At 43.0% G+C, this 17,196-nt stretch overlaps 1 protein-coding gene across 3 annotated transcripts in view; it reads right to left on the minus strand.

Moving 5' to 3' along the window:
* The window catches only part of kat6b (K(lysine) acetyltransferase 6B), a 236,014-nt gene that overhangs the window by 131,519 nt on the left and 87,299 nt on the right, over positions 1 to 17,196 (minus strand). For all 3 annotated transcript variants that reach the window (XM_072282937.1, XM_072282935.1, XM_072282936.1), the window contains exon 5: positions 9,650 to 9,731. In XM_072282937.1, the coding sequence (XP_072139038.1) occupies positions 9,650 to 9,731 (82 nt within the window). The remainder of the gene's footprint in view (positions 1 to 9,649; positions 9,732 to 17,196) is intronic.

Below are 17,196 nucleotides of genomic sequence, written 5' to 3' on the forward strand. Positions count from 1 at the left end.
CTAACCAGTTCCCCTCTACCACCACTCTCCTCCGTCTAGCGGAATTAGTCCTTACTCTTAATAATTTCTCCTTTGGCTCCTCCCATTTCCTCCAAACTAAAGGTGTAGCCATGGGCACCCATATGGGTCCCAGCTATGCCTGCCTTTTTGTTGGCTTTGTGGAACAATCCATGTTTCAAGCCTATACTGGCATCCGTCCCCCACTTTTAACATAGAATAGTAGAGCACAGTACAGGCCCTTCGGCCCACAATGTGCCGACCCTCAAACCCTGCCTCCCATATAAGCCCCCAACATAGATTCCTCCATATACCTGTCTAGTAGTCTCTTAAACTTCACTAGTGTATCTGCCTCTACCACTGACTCAGGCAGTGCATTCCACGCACCAACCACTCTCTGAGTAAAAAACTTTCCTCTAATATCCCCCTTGAACTTCCCACCCCTTACCTTAAAGCCATGTCCTCTTGTATTGAGCAGTGGTGCCCTGGGGAAGAGGCGCTGGCTATCCACTCTATCTATTCCCCTTATTATCTTGTACACCTCTATCATGTCTCCTCTCATCCTCCTTCTCTCCAAAGAGTAAAGACCTAGCTCCCTTAATCTCTGATCATAATGCATACTTTCTAAACCAGGCAGCACCCTGGTAAATCTCCTCTGTACCCTTTCCAATGCTTCCACATCCTTCCTATAGTGAGGTGACCAGAACTGGACACAATACTCCAAGTGTGGCCTAACCAGAGTTTTATAGAGCTGCATCATTACATCGTGACTCTTAAACTCTATCCCTCGACTTATGAAAGCTAACACCCCATAAGCTTTCTTAACTACCCTATCCACCTGTGAGGCAACCTTCAGGGATCTGTGGACATGTAGCCCGAAATCTCTCTGCTCCTCCACACTACCAAGGATCCTGCCATTTACTTTGTACTCTGCCTTGGAGTTTGTCCTTCCAAAGTGTACCACCTCACACTTCTCCGGGTTGAACTCCATCTGCCACTTCTCAGCCCACTTCTGCATGCTATCAATGTCTCTCTGCAATCTTTGACAATCCTCTACACTATCTACAACACCACCAACCTTTGTGTCATCTGCAAACTTGCCAACCCACCCTTCTACCCCCACATCCAGGTCGTTAATAAAAATCACGAAAAGTAGAGGTCCCAGAACAGATCCTTGTGGGACACCACTCGTCACAATCCTCCAATCTGAATGTACTCCCTCCACCACCACCCTCTGCCTTCTGCAGGCAAGCCAATTCTGAATCCACCTGGCCAAACTTCCCTGGATCCCATGCCTTCTAACTTTCTGAATAAGCCTACCGTGTGGAACCTTGTCAAATGCCTTACTAAAATCCATATACATCACATCCACTGCACTACCCTTCGCTACATCGACGACTGCATCGGCGCTGCTTCCTGCGCACATGCTGAGCTGGTTGACTTCATTAACTTTACTCCAACTTTCACCCTGCCCTCAAGTTTACCTGGTCCATTTCCGACACCTCCCTCCCCTTTCTTGATCTTTCTGTCTCTGTCTCTGGAGACAGCTTATCTACTGATGTCTACTATAAGCCTACAGGCTCTCACAGCTACCGGGACTATTCCTCTTCCCACCCTGTCTCTAGCAAAAATGCCATCCCCTTCTTGCAATTCCTCCATCTCCGCCGCATCTGCTCTCAGGATGAGGGTTTACATTCCAGGACGAAGGAGATGTCATCCTTTTTTAAAGCAAAGGGCTTCCCTTCCTCCACCATCAACTCTGCTCTCAAATGCATCTCTCCCATTTCACGCACATCTGCTCTCACCCCATCCTCCCGCCACCCCACTAGGGATAGGGCTCCCCTTGTCCTCAACTACCACTCCACCAGCCTCCGGGTCCAACATATAATTCTCCGTAACTTCCGCCACCTCCAACAGGATCCCACCACTAAGCACATCTTTCCCTCCCCTCCCCCCCCCCAGCTTTCTGCAGGGATCATTCCCTATGGGACTCCCTTGTCCATTCGCACCCCCCCCCACCAATTCCTTCCCACCGATCTCCCTCCCGGCACTTACCCTTGTAAACAGAACAAGTGCAATACATGCCCTAACACTTCCTCCCTCACCACCACTCAGGGCCCATGTGAGGCGACTTCACTTGTGAGTCAGCTGGTATGATATACTGTCCGGTGCTCCCAGTGCGGCCTTCTATATATTGGCACTGGGAGAAAGCAGGATCTCTCAGTGGCCACACATTTTAATTCCACGTCCCATTCCCATTCTGATATGTCTATCCATGGCCTCCTCTACTGTCAAGATGAAGCCACACTGAGGTTGGAGGAACAACACCTTATATTCCGTCTGGGTAGCCTCCAACCTGATGGCACGAACACTGACTTCTCTAACTTCTGTTAATGCCCCTCCTCCCCTTCTTACGCCATCCCTTTTTTTTTCCTTTCTTTCTCTCTCTCTTTTCTCTCCCTCTGTCCCTCTCACTATAACTCCTTGCCTGCTCTCCATCTTCCTCTGGTGCTCCTCTCCTCCCGTCCTCTGATCCTCTCCTTTCTCCAGCCTCGTATCCCTTTTGCCAATCACCTGTCCAGCTCTTGGCTCTATCCCTCCCCCTCCTGTCTTCTCCTGTCATTTTAGATCCCACTTTCAAATCTCTTACTAGCTCTTCCTTCAGTTAGTCCTGACGAAGGGTCTCAGCCTGAAACGTCGACTGTACCTCCTCCTATAGGTGCTGCCTAGCCTGCTACGTTCCACCAGCATTTTGTGTGTGTTGCTTGAATTTCCAGCATCTGCAGATTTCCTCATGTTTGCGTTTTTAATAGACAAGCAATATGACTCAGACCAGAAGTGAATGGCAAATTAATTAAAGGAATTTGACACTGGCTTGGCTGCTTCAGTCATTCCACAAAACAAGTTTGAACAGCATTTCAAAGATACTAAACTGAACTCTGCAGATATCCAAGAACTTATACTGGAAAAATAGTAACTCCTGTGGGAATGACATTCGTATCAGTGAAATACAACAACCAACAAGCCACATTGGGGTTGTATGAAGTAAAACTATTGCATTGTGGAGGGTGTCACTGGCTGAGACATCTACAATTTGATCAGAGATGTATCCACTATTTGCATACCACATCTCTGTAATAGCCTTTTATTGAAAGCAAAATAAGAAAGGTACTGGAAGATGCCACAGCAAGGATGTCACTGGAAAACTCAAACACATCAATGGTAAAATAGCACTAAATGAAAATGCCGCACCCAAATTTTGCAAAGCCTGCCTGGTTCCTTATATCATCCATAAAGAAGATGGTGCTAGTGAACAACTTGACCAAGGGCGACATCCTCCAAACAGTTCATGAAACTAAAACTTTTTTCTTTCAACTGTGGTTCTGCTACTGTTAGAGTCTGATCTACATTTAAGTGGTGTCTTTTAGGACTGATTGAGCAATCTGTGCTTTGCTGACTCCAAAGGTGTTTTGTGACGCTTCACGTGAAATGTGTGGTCTTGAGGTCAACAAGCAGGGAGACAGGTGTGAGCCCGTAATTGACTCCATTCCTTGCTGATCAAAGGAACGGGGAAGATTAAAATCAAGGTGAGTGGGTGTTCCACACTGCTTATCAGTCTCTCACTCGCTGCTATTGGAGTAAGGTGTCTCCATGTGACTGTCTCCCCTTCCCTCTCGCTGCTCCCGAAGGAGGAAGGTCCCTGCATTCAAATGGTCTCTCTCTCTCTCCCTCAAAGGATGGTGCCAGAGCTCTAGTCAAGGTTTAATTGACATGGTTTGTGGATTGGACTCTGTAGTTCACGTTATAATTCGTTTCTGGTCACTTCTTTTTATGCTGCTATTTAGGGCGATTTTGAAACCGGGCTGCCTGCAGATAATGAACACTTAGGAGCCTTACCAGGTACTCCATTGGGACCTTTTGCCTTGCGAAGGGTAAACTCTCTTTAAAGACAGCCTCTGAGATGGAGATCACAGGGTCATCAGGTGCAGCAGGGATCTTCACAGCTGTAGCTGTGTTCTCCCTTTCAAAGCATGCATAAAAGGTGTTGGGTTCATCTGGTAGTGAAGCATCACTACCATTCATACTATTGAGTTACACTTTGTAGGCAGTAGTGTCTTGCAGACCCTGTCAGAGGTGCCGTGCAACCGATGTTGCCTCCAAACTCGTTCAAGCAAGAAGCCCATAGCCATGAGTACTGCAAGCATCTTGAAGTTAGACCTGTACCCATCTGTACAGTACTCTCGCCATAGTGAAAGATCTTTACCCAACAACACAGTTGACCCTAACAATATACTATATATGTGCTCACTAGTAATGTTTCCCAGTGTTACACTGACAAACTTGTTCCCAAGCACTGTACTTGTGTTATATAGTGACGATACATACTCACTAGTGTACCCCAGTATTACAGAATGACAGACATGTATTTACTAGTACAATAGACCCAGCTCTATAGCTGGATATGGGCTTGGATTGAGGCTTAGGCCAAGTAGATACAAAATGATGAAAGGTCATTTCCTGAAGTTTAACTGTCTTTCTCCTCAATTTGACTTACTGCATATTTCTAGCATTCCTGCTTTTATTTCAGATTTCCAGAATCTGCAGGTTTATTTTTGAGTTTCAATCTGGAGAGAGTGAGCAGTTACAAGTTCCTGGGTGTCAAGATATTTGAGGACCAAACCTGGTCCCAACATATCGATGCGGCTATAAAGAAGGCAAGACAGCAACTAGAATTCATTAGGAGTTTTAAAGAGATTCGGTATGTCAACTAAAACCTCTACAGATGTACTATGAAGAGTATCCTTACAGGCTGCAGAGGGTTGTAAATTTAGCCGGCTCCATCTTGGGTACTTGCCTACAAAGTACTCAGGACATCTTCAAAGAGTGGTGTCTCAGAAAGGCAGCGTCCATTATTAAAGACCTCCAGCACCCAGGGCATGCCCTTCTTTCACTGTTACCATCAGGTAGGAGGTACAGAAGCCTGAAGGCACACACTCAGCGATTCAGGAACAGCTTCTTCCCCTCTGCCATCTGATTTTTAAATGGACATCGAACCAATGAACACTACCTCACTTTTTAAATATATATTATTTCTGTTTTTGCATGCTTTTTAATATATTCAATATAAATATACTGTAATTTATTTATTTATTCTTCTATATTATGTATTGCATTGAACTGCTGCTGCTAAGTTAACAAATTTCACGACATGCCGGTGATAATAAACCTGATTCCGACACCAATATTGGATGAGCACTGAACCCGCTGGGATCAGTTGTGGAGCATTCTGCAGAAATTAGGTCAGGTCCTACCTGCCTGCAGTCACAAAACCCACAATGCTCTTCCCATTCACAAACAAAGAAAACTGCAGATGCTGGAAATCCAAGCAACACACACAAAATGCTGGAGGAACTCGGCTCGAAACATCAACTGTACTCTTTTCCATAGACGCTGCCTGGCTTGTTGAGTTCCTCCAGCATTTTGTGTGTTATGTTCTTCCCTGTCCCACATACTTTTCCCAGATGAAATCTAGGGTCTTGTTAGGATTGGTGGCATGCTGGCTATTTGGGCAGCTGGTGTGGACCCTACAGGACTGGAAGAACATACTCACCCTGCGGGTAGTATGCTGTGGTCCACAGTTATTACAGAAGACCGGGAAACTGGAAAACCATTCAGCACTTTGGAGCTTACTGTTCAGTCAAAATTCTTTTCCCTGTACACATATATCAGGCACAAATTATTTCACAGCAACAGTCCTACACAACAAGACGGTAACCATAATACAGGAAGATTTTTTCCCGATTGGTTTTCAAGGATCTGTGTAACGCTGGCAAAGCTGCCATGTAGTGCTATCCTTAACTGTCCTTGAAAAGATACTTGCAAACTGTCAGCGTGATCCACTACATTTGTTTGGTGAAGGTGCTCCAACAGTACTGTTGGAGGAAGGAATGATTAAAGAGTAGAGTAGATTAGCTTTATTTGTTCCATGGACGTTGAAACATAGTGAAATGCGTTGAGAATGTGCTGGGAGGCAGCTCACAAGTGTCACCACACTTCTGGTGCCAACATAGTAGGCCCACTACTTACTAACTTCAACTTATATGTCTTCAAAATATGGCAGGAAATTGGAGTACCCAGAGAACATCCATGTGATCAAGGGAAGAACATATTCCTTATAGACAGGGGTAGGAATTGAACTCTGATGTTAAAGCTAACACTGTAAACCATTACACTAACTGCTGTGCTACCGTGGCACCCAAGGTAAAGAATTTCAGCATTTACACCAAGTTACAATCAAGACCAGCGATACATTTCCAAATCAGGGAATACAACTTGGAGGGAATTCACTGAAAGCTGTGTTCACTTGTCTTATTGGAGAAGCCAATATATTTTGTAGATGGTACACATCACAAACATTACCCTTCAGGTGAGAGATCCAACAAGTGTTCTGAGTGAAGGATATAGAGCCAATTAAATACTGGATGGTGTAAATATCTTCAGAGTTGTTGAAGCAGCAGTCTCCCAGGTAATCAGAAAGTAATCCACCGTGCTGCGCACTGATATTCTTAAGTGATGCAAAGGCTTTGGGATGTCAGAATACCCAACCTCTGTTCTTGCAGCTATTGTACTGATGATCCAGGTGAGTTTCTGACCCTCAGAATATTGACAGTATGTGGTCAGCTTTTCCTGGTTAAAAATAATGAAACACTAATGTAATTATCCACCTATCACCTATTCCTTATGTCCAGTCTATTCCGCAATTTAGTTTTCGTTGCACTCATTGCAGAAAACCCCGCTTCACAGAGATATGATGTTGGAAATGGAAGTAACGTTTTCAGTGCTTTCGTGGGTATCTCAGGATATTCAGACTTGACTTTGATCCTGAATGCCAGCAGAGATATTATGTCAAACGTACTTTTCAGCCCACCGTCATTTGCAAGCTGGAGGAGTTGATCTTCTTCCCGCACAGACATGGATGATGCGTGGATAATTATCTCGCAGGCTTTCAAGTTCAACAGTGGGCATGACAGGGAATGAGGAAAGGTGCAGCTGACTCATATTGTTTCATATCGCCAAATCATATTGTTTCCTCGCCACCCGGTAGCACATGCCTTGCAGCCCGGTGGTTGGGGACTACTGGCTTAATCAGTGACATTGTTTGGTCCATAACCATTATTGATTTCAGTTTTGTCAGATATTTCTTCACATTATGTGAGGCGAATCGAGTTGGCAGGAGATCAGCTCATGTGATAGTGGAGATTTCAGAAGGAAACCAGGTTAAACCATCTATTACATTACTAAACATATATCTAATTGTACCCTCCTTTACAATTGCTATCAACTTGCTGTCAACTACATGGCTCATAATTTTCCTTCTGTGTCCTCCATGTTTATAACGTCTAATGCACACCGAAGTGTAGTCAGGCATTATGGCATCCAATCTGGACGGTACCCTCATAGTTTGCAAAATGTGCAGCACAATGTACTGATGTTACATGCCACAGCTTGTGATGATCATTGCCATATTACATAACTGAGATTTGCCATAACTGCTCCCAGTACTTGGACCCTAGTGACAAGAACCAGTCCCAATTAAGTAAAAGATATGCAATGCTCACTGGGTTTATAATCTACTGGAACTCAGACAGAAGATACTGTACTGGGGTTAATTACTTAATGTAATTTTCAAGAAGAATGAGGAAACTTTACATGTTTTCCAGAAAAGATTAAGTGGTTAACTATACTGGTAACTGGTTTGGCAACAGTAGCAGCAAATATCAGTTTCTCTTGATGACAAGATAGCTACAAAAACACATTTTACATCCCTCAAATTTTCACAAAAACTAGAAGGTACTTCATTCACTAACTTTGTTACAATCAGGTTGTATTTCAAGAAGGCAAGCCATATTTTGAAAGATTTTTACTCAATAAAGAGATGAACAAAAATTATGAAATTGATACCATAATTTCCTAAAAAATTCTGAATACTATCTTTAAAACTTAAATAAATGCTGGCCAGCAAAGGATCGGTAGTAATATACATAAGTATAAACCACGATGGTCAAATACTTCAAAAGATTCTACAGTCTTTACATTGCGAGGGTTGAGTATTAGAATAACAACTGGCACTATGAAAATAATTATATTTGTTTCTTTTACATACAGAGAAGGGAAGAACATAAAATATTGTGTCCGGTTTACTGATTCTTCGGTGAAAGTGAAAGCAGGGTAGCAGCTGGACCTTGGTTGCTGCAGTCGCCTGTTGCAGCTGCCCAGGAAAGGAGATGCCGGAAGCGGTGTGGGAGAGAGCTAGAGTCTGTGCTGGGTTGGGATGACCCCTCCCATCGATGCTGCTCTCCAGTGTTCGCTCAGTGGAAGACAAACTTGATTGCATTTGTCTGCGGCTGCACGAGCACAGGATGAAGAACTGCTGTGTGCTTGTTCTTGCAGAAACAGGGGTAGAGGACAATTATCCTATGCATCATCAATCTACAGGCCATGACCCTTGGGACTTGGGTTATGTTATTTTTTTGTGAATGTATGTTTTTCTGCTATCGTAACTCTATGTGCTGTACTCTGACTTCAGTTCTTTGCAAGTTCTCAGGGACTCACGATCAGTGGCTTTTTGATATTGCAGGGAAACTAGCATGCCTTCTGGGTGCCAGATTTTTGTGGCCCTGGGTACAGGCTGATTCAAGGCTGGTGACCTTGACTGAGGCGTCATGGGAGAACATTGGGAGCTGTGTGTCCAGAGACCTGAGCCTTTCCAGGATCGATTCTCTGGGCGCAGAGCTTGGAAAAAATGACACAACAGACTTTTAACATCATAAATCAGTGAGTTGTTTGTTATGTCTCCCCTCTCGCTGTGGAATGGGGACACCTCATTTTCCCTTATTAGGGAGAAAGAGAGAGCCTGTGGTATGTTGAATTACCAGCTGAACGAGTAGTCTTTGGGGTACTGTAAGTCTGCATCTTGACTGATGCTTTGCTGCACACTTGAGTGCTTGGTGGAGGGTGCCAATACTTTTTTGCTGGTGGGGGAGCGGGGTGGTCGTTGCCTTGCTGTTGCTTGTGTGTGGGAGGGGAAAGCTGGGGGGGCTTTGGGGTTCTAGCGTTTAACTGTCATTCATTCTTTGGGGCACTCCTGTGGATGTTTGTGAAGAAAAAGAATTTCAGGATGTATATTGTATACATTTCTCTGACATTAAATGTACCTACTGACCTATTGATTGGTCTATATGTGTTGTGTGCTGTGTTCGACTGTTGGTACTGTGTTTTACCCCTTGGCCTGGAGAAACGCTGTCTTGTTTGGCTGTATTCATGTGTATGGTTGAATGACAATTGAACTTGATAAAGCTGAAAATTATAGGAAGTGCATTGTACAATGAACAGATCAATGGGATATAGCTTTAACTTGTTCAAAGCTTTCTTGCTTAACACTCAGAAAATACTATCCATCAATAGGTGGCAAATCTAGCTCCAAATTATCAACATCTGTGCACAAGGGGAAGCAAAATTTTCTTGGGAGAAAAATGATTAATGAAGTTTAACTCAAAATATCTTCAAATCTAATCATTTCATAATGGTAAATGCATCCAAGTACATTTTGAAATAAGTAGTAAATTCATTAACAGATTTAGTTTAATGATACCTTTTGGCATTCTGGATAAAGGTGGGTCGCAACATTCCATGTGAAACCCTCGATCACAGGAGTCACAGAAAAGCATGTTATCCTACAGGAGAGAAAAATTATGAAGCACGCCAATGTACAATTCTTTTTAATTTTTTTTCCAAACTTTTTCCAAGCACTTAAATAAATAATGAATTTAGTTTTTTGGCATGATTGCAGTATATAATTGTCCTACCGCAGGACTAAATAGTTTAGGTCTGTATTCCTCAGACTTTAAAAATGAGGGGCGTGACTTTAGTCAAACATACAAGATCTTAAGGGACTTGAAAGAGCAGATGTTGGGATGTTTTCACCAGTGAAAGAGTCTCAAACAAGGAGACAACTAAAAGGTAGGGGAGATCCATTTAAAGATGAGAGGTATAAACATATCTCCATGCCAAGGGTTGCAAATCTCTAGATTTCTTTGCTCCATTGAGAGCTGGAGGCTGGATTAATATAAGCATTTAAGGTGGAAGTATTTGATACATCAAAGCAGGGTATGGAGTTGTGGCTATGATCACAATGAATGACAGGGAGAGCTTGAGGGACCTCTTGACCTACTCCTGCCCTATTTTCTTGGGTTGCTTTGAAAGGAAGATCACAAGTTTTAACTTTAATCAGTTTGTTAATTTTACTCAATCTCACTCCAGTGTATTTGTCACCAGTAATTGCTATAGAACATGCAAACAAGACCTTGACCCATGATGTTGTGCTGAACTAATTAAACTTCTAATTAAATGCCTCATTAAACTAACCCATTTTGCCTACATGATGTCCATATCCCTCCATTTTGTGGACATCTGTGTGCCTACTTAAGAGCCTCGCAGATGCCTTTATCAGATTTGCTTCTATAACCACCCCCAACAATGGATTCCAGGCACATTTTACTGAGAATGAAATAAAGACTGGAACCTCAAAATATAATAATTAAAAATTATTATGTAAAATTTAACAGAGGAAATGCATAAAATTATGCTTTTTAGGTCCTGAGTATTTTCTAGACAGTTACAATGGATTGCCATTGTTTACCTCTTACAAACGTATTCACACTCATATAAAAAAGCACAAGATTTTTACACCCAGATGAGCTCATAAGGTTTTCCACAATTCTTCTATTTCACATTACATTGAAAACTGCTACTAAAGAGCATGGGCATGCTGCATTTTTACGTTCAACTGTTTATTGTCAGTTTCACAATGTAATAACTGTGAATATTGACAATTTCAAGGGAGTTGCAAATGCAAATCATGAGCTAATTAAATTACCTCTTTACAAAAGTTGTGTATTTTATTCAAAGAACATGTCGCAGTAGGAGTAGACTACTTGCCCCACTATTCAATCTTAGTGCCTTTTGCCTATCATCAATTTAGGCATTGAATATACTCAGCATCTAAATGTTCACAGCCCTTATGTAGAGAATTATCCATCTGGAAACTGTAATTTATTCAATTTGGAACTTTTTCCCCCCAACCATTGGGCCAAACTTCTTGGGCTTAAGCTGTACTAAGAAATAAATGTTCCCTAACACATCAGGAATACAAAATACATGAAATAAAGTTAGTTACAACAAGTTACTGAATGTACTACATTTTTGGGTGGAAATTTCTGAAAAGCCAACCCCTTGTTTGAGCCTAACCCCTGATTCTAGGCATTCCAGCATCCATCAAGCCTTCTTAGAAACTGGAAGTCCTGAAATACATTTCAATGTGATTACTTTCTTTTGTCTATGTGTAGGCTCAGTTCGCTTAATCTCTTCTCTGAGGATAATTTCCCAAACCTATGAGATATATGAGGTGTATTAGATGTGTGCATTACCAAACAATATTGCAGATAATCTAAACAGATGATAAAGCTTCAAGATCTAGAAAGGCTGTTCACTGAACCCTTGCACAAGGGAGTGGCGATGAACTCATCTGAACTTGCCAGCTGTGTTTGATGCATCAATCCCCTTCTGCCTGAACTTTCAGATTCCTTAACAATATATGTACGCAACATAAACAGATATAGATTGCATTTAGGAGGTTATGGTATTTTAATGTTTTAAATTATTTCTTAATGTTTTAATATGTATTAAGATCAGCCATGTATTAAACAAAACACACAAAATGCTGGAGGAACTCTGCAGGCCAGGCAGCATCTACGGAAAAGAGTACAGTTGACATTTCGGGCTGAGACCCTTCAGCAGGACTGGAGAAAAAGAAGATGAACAGATTTAAAAAGGTGGGCTAGGAAGAAACATAAGGCGATAGTGAAATCAAGAGAGGGAGGGAGTAAAGTGCTGGGAAATTGGTGAAAGAGATACAGGCTAGAGAAAGGGGATGTAATAGGAGAAGACAGAAGGCCATGGAAGAAAGAAAAGGGGGTGGAGCACCAGAGGGAGGTGATGGGCAGGCAAGGAGATCATGTGAGAGAGAGAAGGTGATGGGGAATGGTGGAGGGGTGGTGGGCCATTACCAGAGGTTTGAGAAATTAATGTTCCAGACAGAATATAAAGTGTTGTTCCTCCAACCCGAGTGTGGCCTCATCACAACAGTAGAGGAGGCCATGGATTGACAAATGGGAAGAGGAAACCATGTTTTAGATTCCTGATCAAGGTTCTAGCTGCATGTCAGCAGAGTCCAGATCTCCATTCACAGCCTACTACACTACTCTCAGGGGTCCAGCATCAATCCAGCTGCTTCTCTGCATCTAGCCCAGTTAAAGTGTTGTGGGAAGTAAATATGAGTTTCCCCAGGTATGAGTGCAAGCTAAAACCAGCTCATTTCAGACCATTAAGTTTTTTTTTAAAAAGCATCCACATTGCCCAGTTCAGAGGCAAAAGGATGTTCCAAATTTATAAAGTGCCAGCAGGGCAGCCTGGTGGCACAGCAGCTGCTTGGTTCAGGAAATTCCTATTCATTTCTATCTTAGGTGATACGTGTGTGGAGTTTCCACATTCTCCGTCAGATTTTATTTCATTCCATGCCTTGGTTTTTTTACCCCCATACCTCAAGATTCACTGGTAAGTTGACAGGTTACTATAATTTACCTCTTTTTGCAAAGTGGCAGAAAAATAAATGGGGAAGCTGGTGTGCGAGGTAATGAAATGCAGAACTATAGGGCAATAAGGAGAGAGGGAACAGGACTCATGGGACTTCTTTGCAAGGAGCAACCGTAGACCTGATGGACCAAATGATGGGTTGCACTTGAATCCCAGGGGGACCAATATCCTGGCAGGGAGGCTTGCTGAGACTATTGGGGATGGATTTAACTAGAATTGCTGAGGGGTGGGAACCAAACTGAAGAGACAGAGGAAGGGGCGGTTGAATCACAAATCGAGAAAGCTTGCAGACAGTGTGAGAGGGAGGATAGGCAGATGATAGAGAAGGGATATGCTCAGACTGATGTGTCTATTTTAATGCAAGGAGTATCATGAACAAAGCGGATGAGCTTAGAGAGTGGACGTCAGCCAGTTGAGCGCGAACAGTTTAAAAAGAGGAAGAAAGTCGCAGACTTTTTCCTCTTCGGATCAAGAAGACAGCGGTAAGAGGCTAAGGATTTCCAGCGAGAAGACATTTTATTTCTTGGAGTAGGAGAGAGGCCAGACTGCGCAGGCACGTGACGTCAGCCAGTTGAGCGCGAACAGTTTAAAAAGAAAACCACCATATCCAGCGGGCAGCGTCGGAGCGGGCTGTGGAGTGAGAGGGTGCAGAGTGAAAGGGCTTTGGCTCAACGGGCTTCGGTGGAGACAGGAAGAGGCTTCCTGCGACCGTTGAGTCTCATAGTAACGGAGTAAGTTACAGTTTTTTGGTATTTGGTACAAACAGTAGCATTAGAGGTATGCATCTAGGATTAGTGTTGTGCTTGGAGTGCCAGATGTGGGGACCCTGGGAGACTCCCAGCCTCCCCAAGGATTACATCTGCACCAGGTGCACTGAGATGAGGCTTCTGAAGGACCGTGTTAAGGTGCTGGAGATGGAAATAGATGACCTTCGGCTAATTATGGAAAGTGGGGAGGTGATAGATACTACCTATAGAGAGGTAGTGGATAGCACCCCTGTGACAGTCCCCCTCAGAAATCAATATATCGTTTTGGATTCTGTTGAAGAGGCAGACCTGACAGAGGAGGACCACAGTGAACGGGACTCTAGCATTCTGCCCAGTGCCAAAATCAAGAGAGCAAGAAGAAATGCGGATGTTATAGGGGACTCCATCGTAAGGGGGACGGACAAGAGATTCTGCGAGCCGGACAAGGATACCCGGATGGTGTGTTGCCTCCTTGGTGCCAAGGTACGGGATGTCTCAGATCGAGTCCAGAGTATTCTGAGGAGAGAGGGCGAGCAGCCGGAAGTCTTGGTACATGTTGGTACCAATGACATAGACAGAAAAAGAGAGGAGGTCCTGAAGAAAGATTACTGGGAGCTAGGAAGAAAATTGAAAAGCCGGACCTCCAGAGTAATAATATCAGGATTGCTGCCTGAGCTGCAGGCTAATGATGGTAAGAATAGCAAAATTAAGCGAATGTATGTATGGCTAAGTATCTGGTGCAGGGGGCAGGGTTTCAAATTCTTGAATCATTGGGATCTATTTTGGGGAAGGTATGACTTGTACAAAAAAGATGGATTACACCTAAACTCAAAAGGTACTAATATCCTAGCGGGATTGTTTAATATAGCTGTTAGGGAGGGTTTAAACTAAGTTGGCAAGGGGAAGGAAACCAAGGTGTTAGGATCGAGGAAGAAGAAAATAGAAATAAGTCAAAAATACTGTGTAGCAAAGATGGTAAGAAGGACAGGCCGGTGAATATACAGGATAATTTGCTGCAAAATAGATATATAGCACAAGTGGCAACAGGTACCGATCTAAATGTACTATACTTAAATGCACGCAGCATTAGAAATAAAGTGGATGACCTTGCTGCACAGCTGCAGGTTAAAAGGTATGACATTGTGGCCATCACCGAGTCATGGCTAAATGATGGATGTGATTGGGAGCTAAATATCCCAGGATACACAGTGTACAGGAAGGATAGAAAGGTAGGTAAAGGGGGTGGCGTGGCCCTGATGGTAAGTAACGATATCAAATCTATAGAAAGAAGGGACATAGGATCAGAAGAGGTAGAATCCTTATGGGTAGAATGAAGAAATGGCAAGGGAAAAAAGACACTAATAGCAGTTATATACAGGCCTCCAAACAGCAGTCGGGATGTGGACTACAAGTTGCAGCTGGAAATAGAAAAAGCGTGTCAGAAGGACAATGTCAAGATAATTATGGGGGATTTTAATATGAAAGTGGATTGGGAAAGTCGGGAAGGTAATGGATCTCAGGAGAGGGAGCTTGTAGAATGCCTACAGGATGGCTTTTTGGAGCAGCTTGTCCAGAAGCCCAGCAGGGGACCGGCTGTTTTGGATTGGGTGCTGTGTAACGAACCTGAGGCGATTAGGGAGCTGGAGGTAAAGGAACCTCTTGGAAGTAGTGATCATAATATGATTGAGTTCAGTTTCAAATTTGAAAAGGAGAAGCTGGTATCAGGTGTATCGATATTTCAGTGGAACAGGGGAAATTACAGTGGTATGAGAAAGGAACTGGCCCAAGTCAATTGGAAAAGTAAACTAAATGGAGGGACGGCAGAGCAGAATTGGATGAAATTCCTACAAGAAATAAGGAAAATGCAGGAAAAATATATTCCAAGAAAAAAGAAAATCATGAATGGAAAAATGGCACAAATGTGGTTAACGAGAGAGGTTAAGGCAAAAATAAAAGTGAAAGAAACGGCGTACAAGGAAGCAAAAATTAGTGGGAAAAATGAGGACTGGAAGACCTTTAAAAACTTACAGAAAGAAACTAAGGAAGTCATTAGGAAAGAAAAGATGAATTATGAAAGGAAGTTGGCGATTAACATAAAAAAGGATACTAAGAGTTTTTCAAATATATGAAGAGTAAAAGAGTGACAAGGGTAGATATGGGACCGATTGAAAATGATGCTGGAGTAATTATAATGGATAAGAAAGAGATGGCGGAGGAACTGAATAAGTATTTTGCATCAGTCTTCACAGTGGAAGACATGAGCAATATACCTGATAGCCAGAGGTATCAGGGAATAGAATTAGGTACAGTCAAGATAACTAGAGAGAAAGTGCTTGGGAAGCTAAGTGGACTAAGAATAGCTAAGTCTCCCAGCCCGGATGAGGTGCACCCAAGGGTTCTGAAGGAGGTGGCTTTGGAGATTGTGGAAGCATTGGAAATTATCTTCCAGGAATCAATAGACTCTGGCATGGTTCTGAAGAACTGGAAGGTCGCAAATGTAGTTCCGCTATTTAAGAAAGGAAGGAGGCAGCAAAAAGAAAATTACAGACCTATTAGTCTGACATCCGTGGTTGGAAAGATATTGGAGTCAATCCTCAAGGACGAGGTTATGAAATACCTGGAGGTGCATGACAAGATAGGCCAAAGCCAGCATGGTTTCATGAAGGGAAGATCCTGCCTTACCAACTTATTGGAATTTTTTGAGGTAATCTCGAATAAGATTGACAAGGGAGAGGCTGTGGATGTTGTGTATTTGGATTTTCAAAAGGCCTTCGATAAGGTGCCGCATATGAGGCTGCTTAATAAGATGAGAGCCCATGGAATTATAGGAAAGGTATTGAAATGGATGGAGCATTGGCTGATAGGCAGCAAGCAAAGGGTGGGAATAAAGGGATCCTATTCTGATTGGTTGCCGGTTACTAGTGGTGTTCCGCAGGGGTCGGTGTTGGGGCCGCTTCTTTTTACGATGTATATCGATGATTTGGATTATGGATTAAATGGTTTTGTGGCCAAGTTTGTAGATGACACCAAGATAGGTGGAGGAGCAGGAAATGTTGAAGAAACGGAAAGGTTGCAGAGAGACTTAAGTCAGTTTAGGAGAGTGGGCAAAGAAATGGCAGATGAGATACAACGTTGACAAATGTACGGTTGTACATTTCGGAAGAAGAAATAATCGGGCAGATTATTATTTAGATGGGGAGAAAATTCAAAAATCGGAAGTGCAAAGGGACTTGGGGGTCCTCGTGCAGGATACCCTAAAGGTTAACCACCAAGTTGGATTGGCGGTAAGGAAAGCGAATGCTATGTTGGCATTCATTTCAAGAGGAATAGTGTACAAGAGTAAGGAGGTGTCGATGAGGCTCTATGGGGCATTAGTGAGACCTCATTTGGAATACTGTGTGCAGTTTTGGGCCCCCTATCTTAGAAAGGATATACTGATGTTGGAGAGAGTTCAGAGAAGATTTACGAGGATGATTCCTGGAATGCAGGGGCTAACATATGAGGAGCGTGTATCGGCTCTTGGATTGTATTCATTAGAGTATAGAAGAATGAGAGGGGATCTCATAGAAACGTTTCGAATGTTGAAAGGGTTGGACAGAGTAGATGTGGAAAGGTTGTTTCCCTTGGTGGGTGAGTCCAGGACAAGAGGCCATAGTCTTAGAATTAGAGGGTACCCAGTTAAAACAGAGATGAGGAGAATTTTTTTTAGCCAGAGGGTCGTGGATTTGTGGAATTCGTTGCC

Source organism: Mobula birostris, chromosome 18 (genome assembly GCF_030028105.1).
Source record: "Mobula birostris isolate sMobBir1 chromosome 18, sMobBir1.hap1, whole genome shotgun sequence".
NCBI lineage: Eukaryota > Metazoa > Chordata > Chondrichthyes > Myliobatiformes > Myliobatidae > Mobula > Mobula birostris.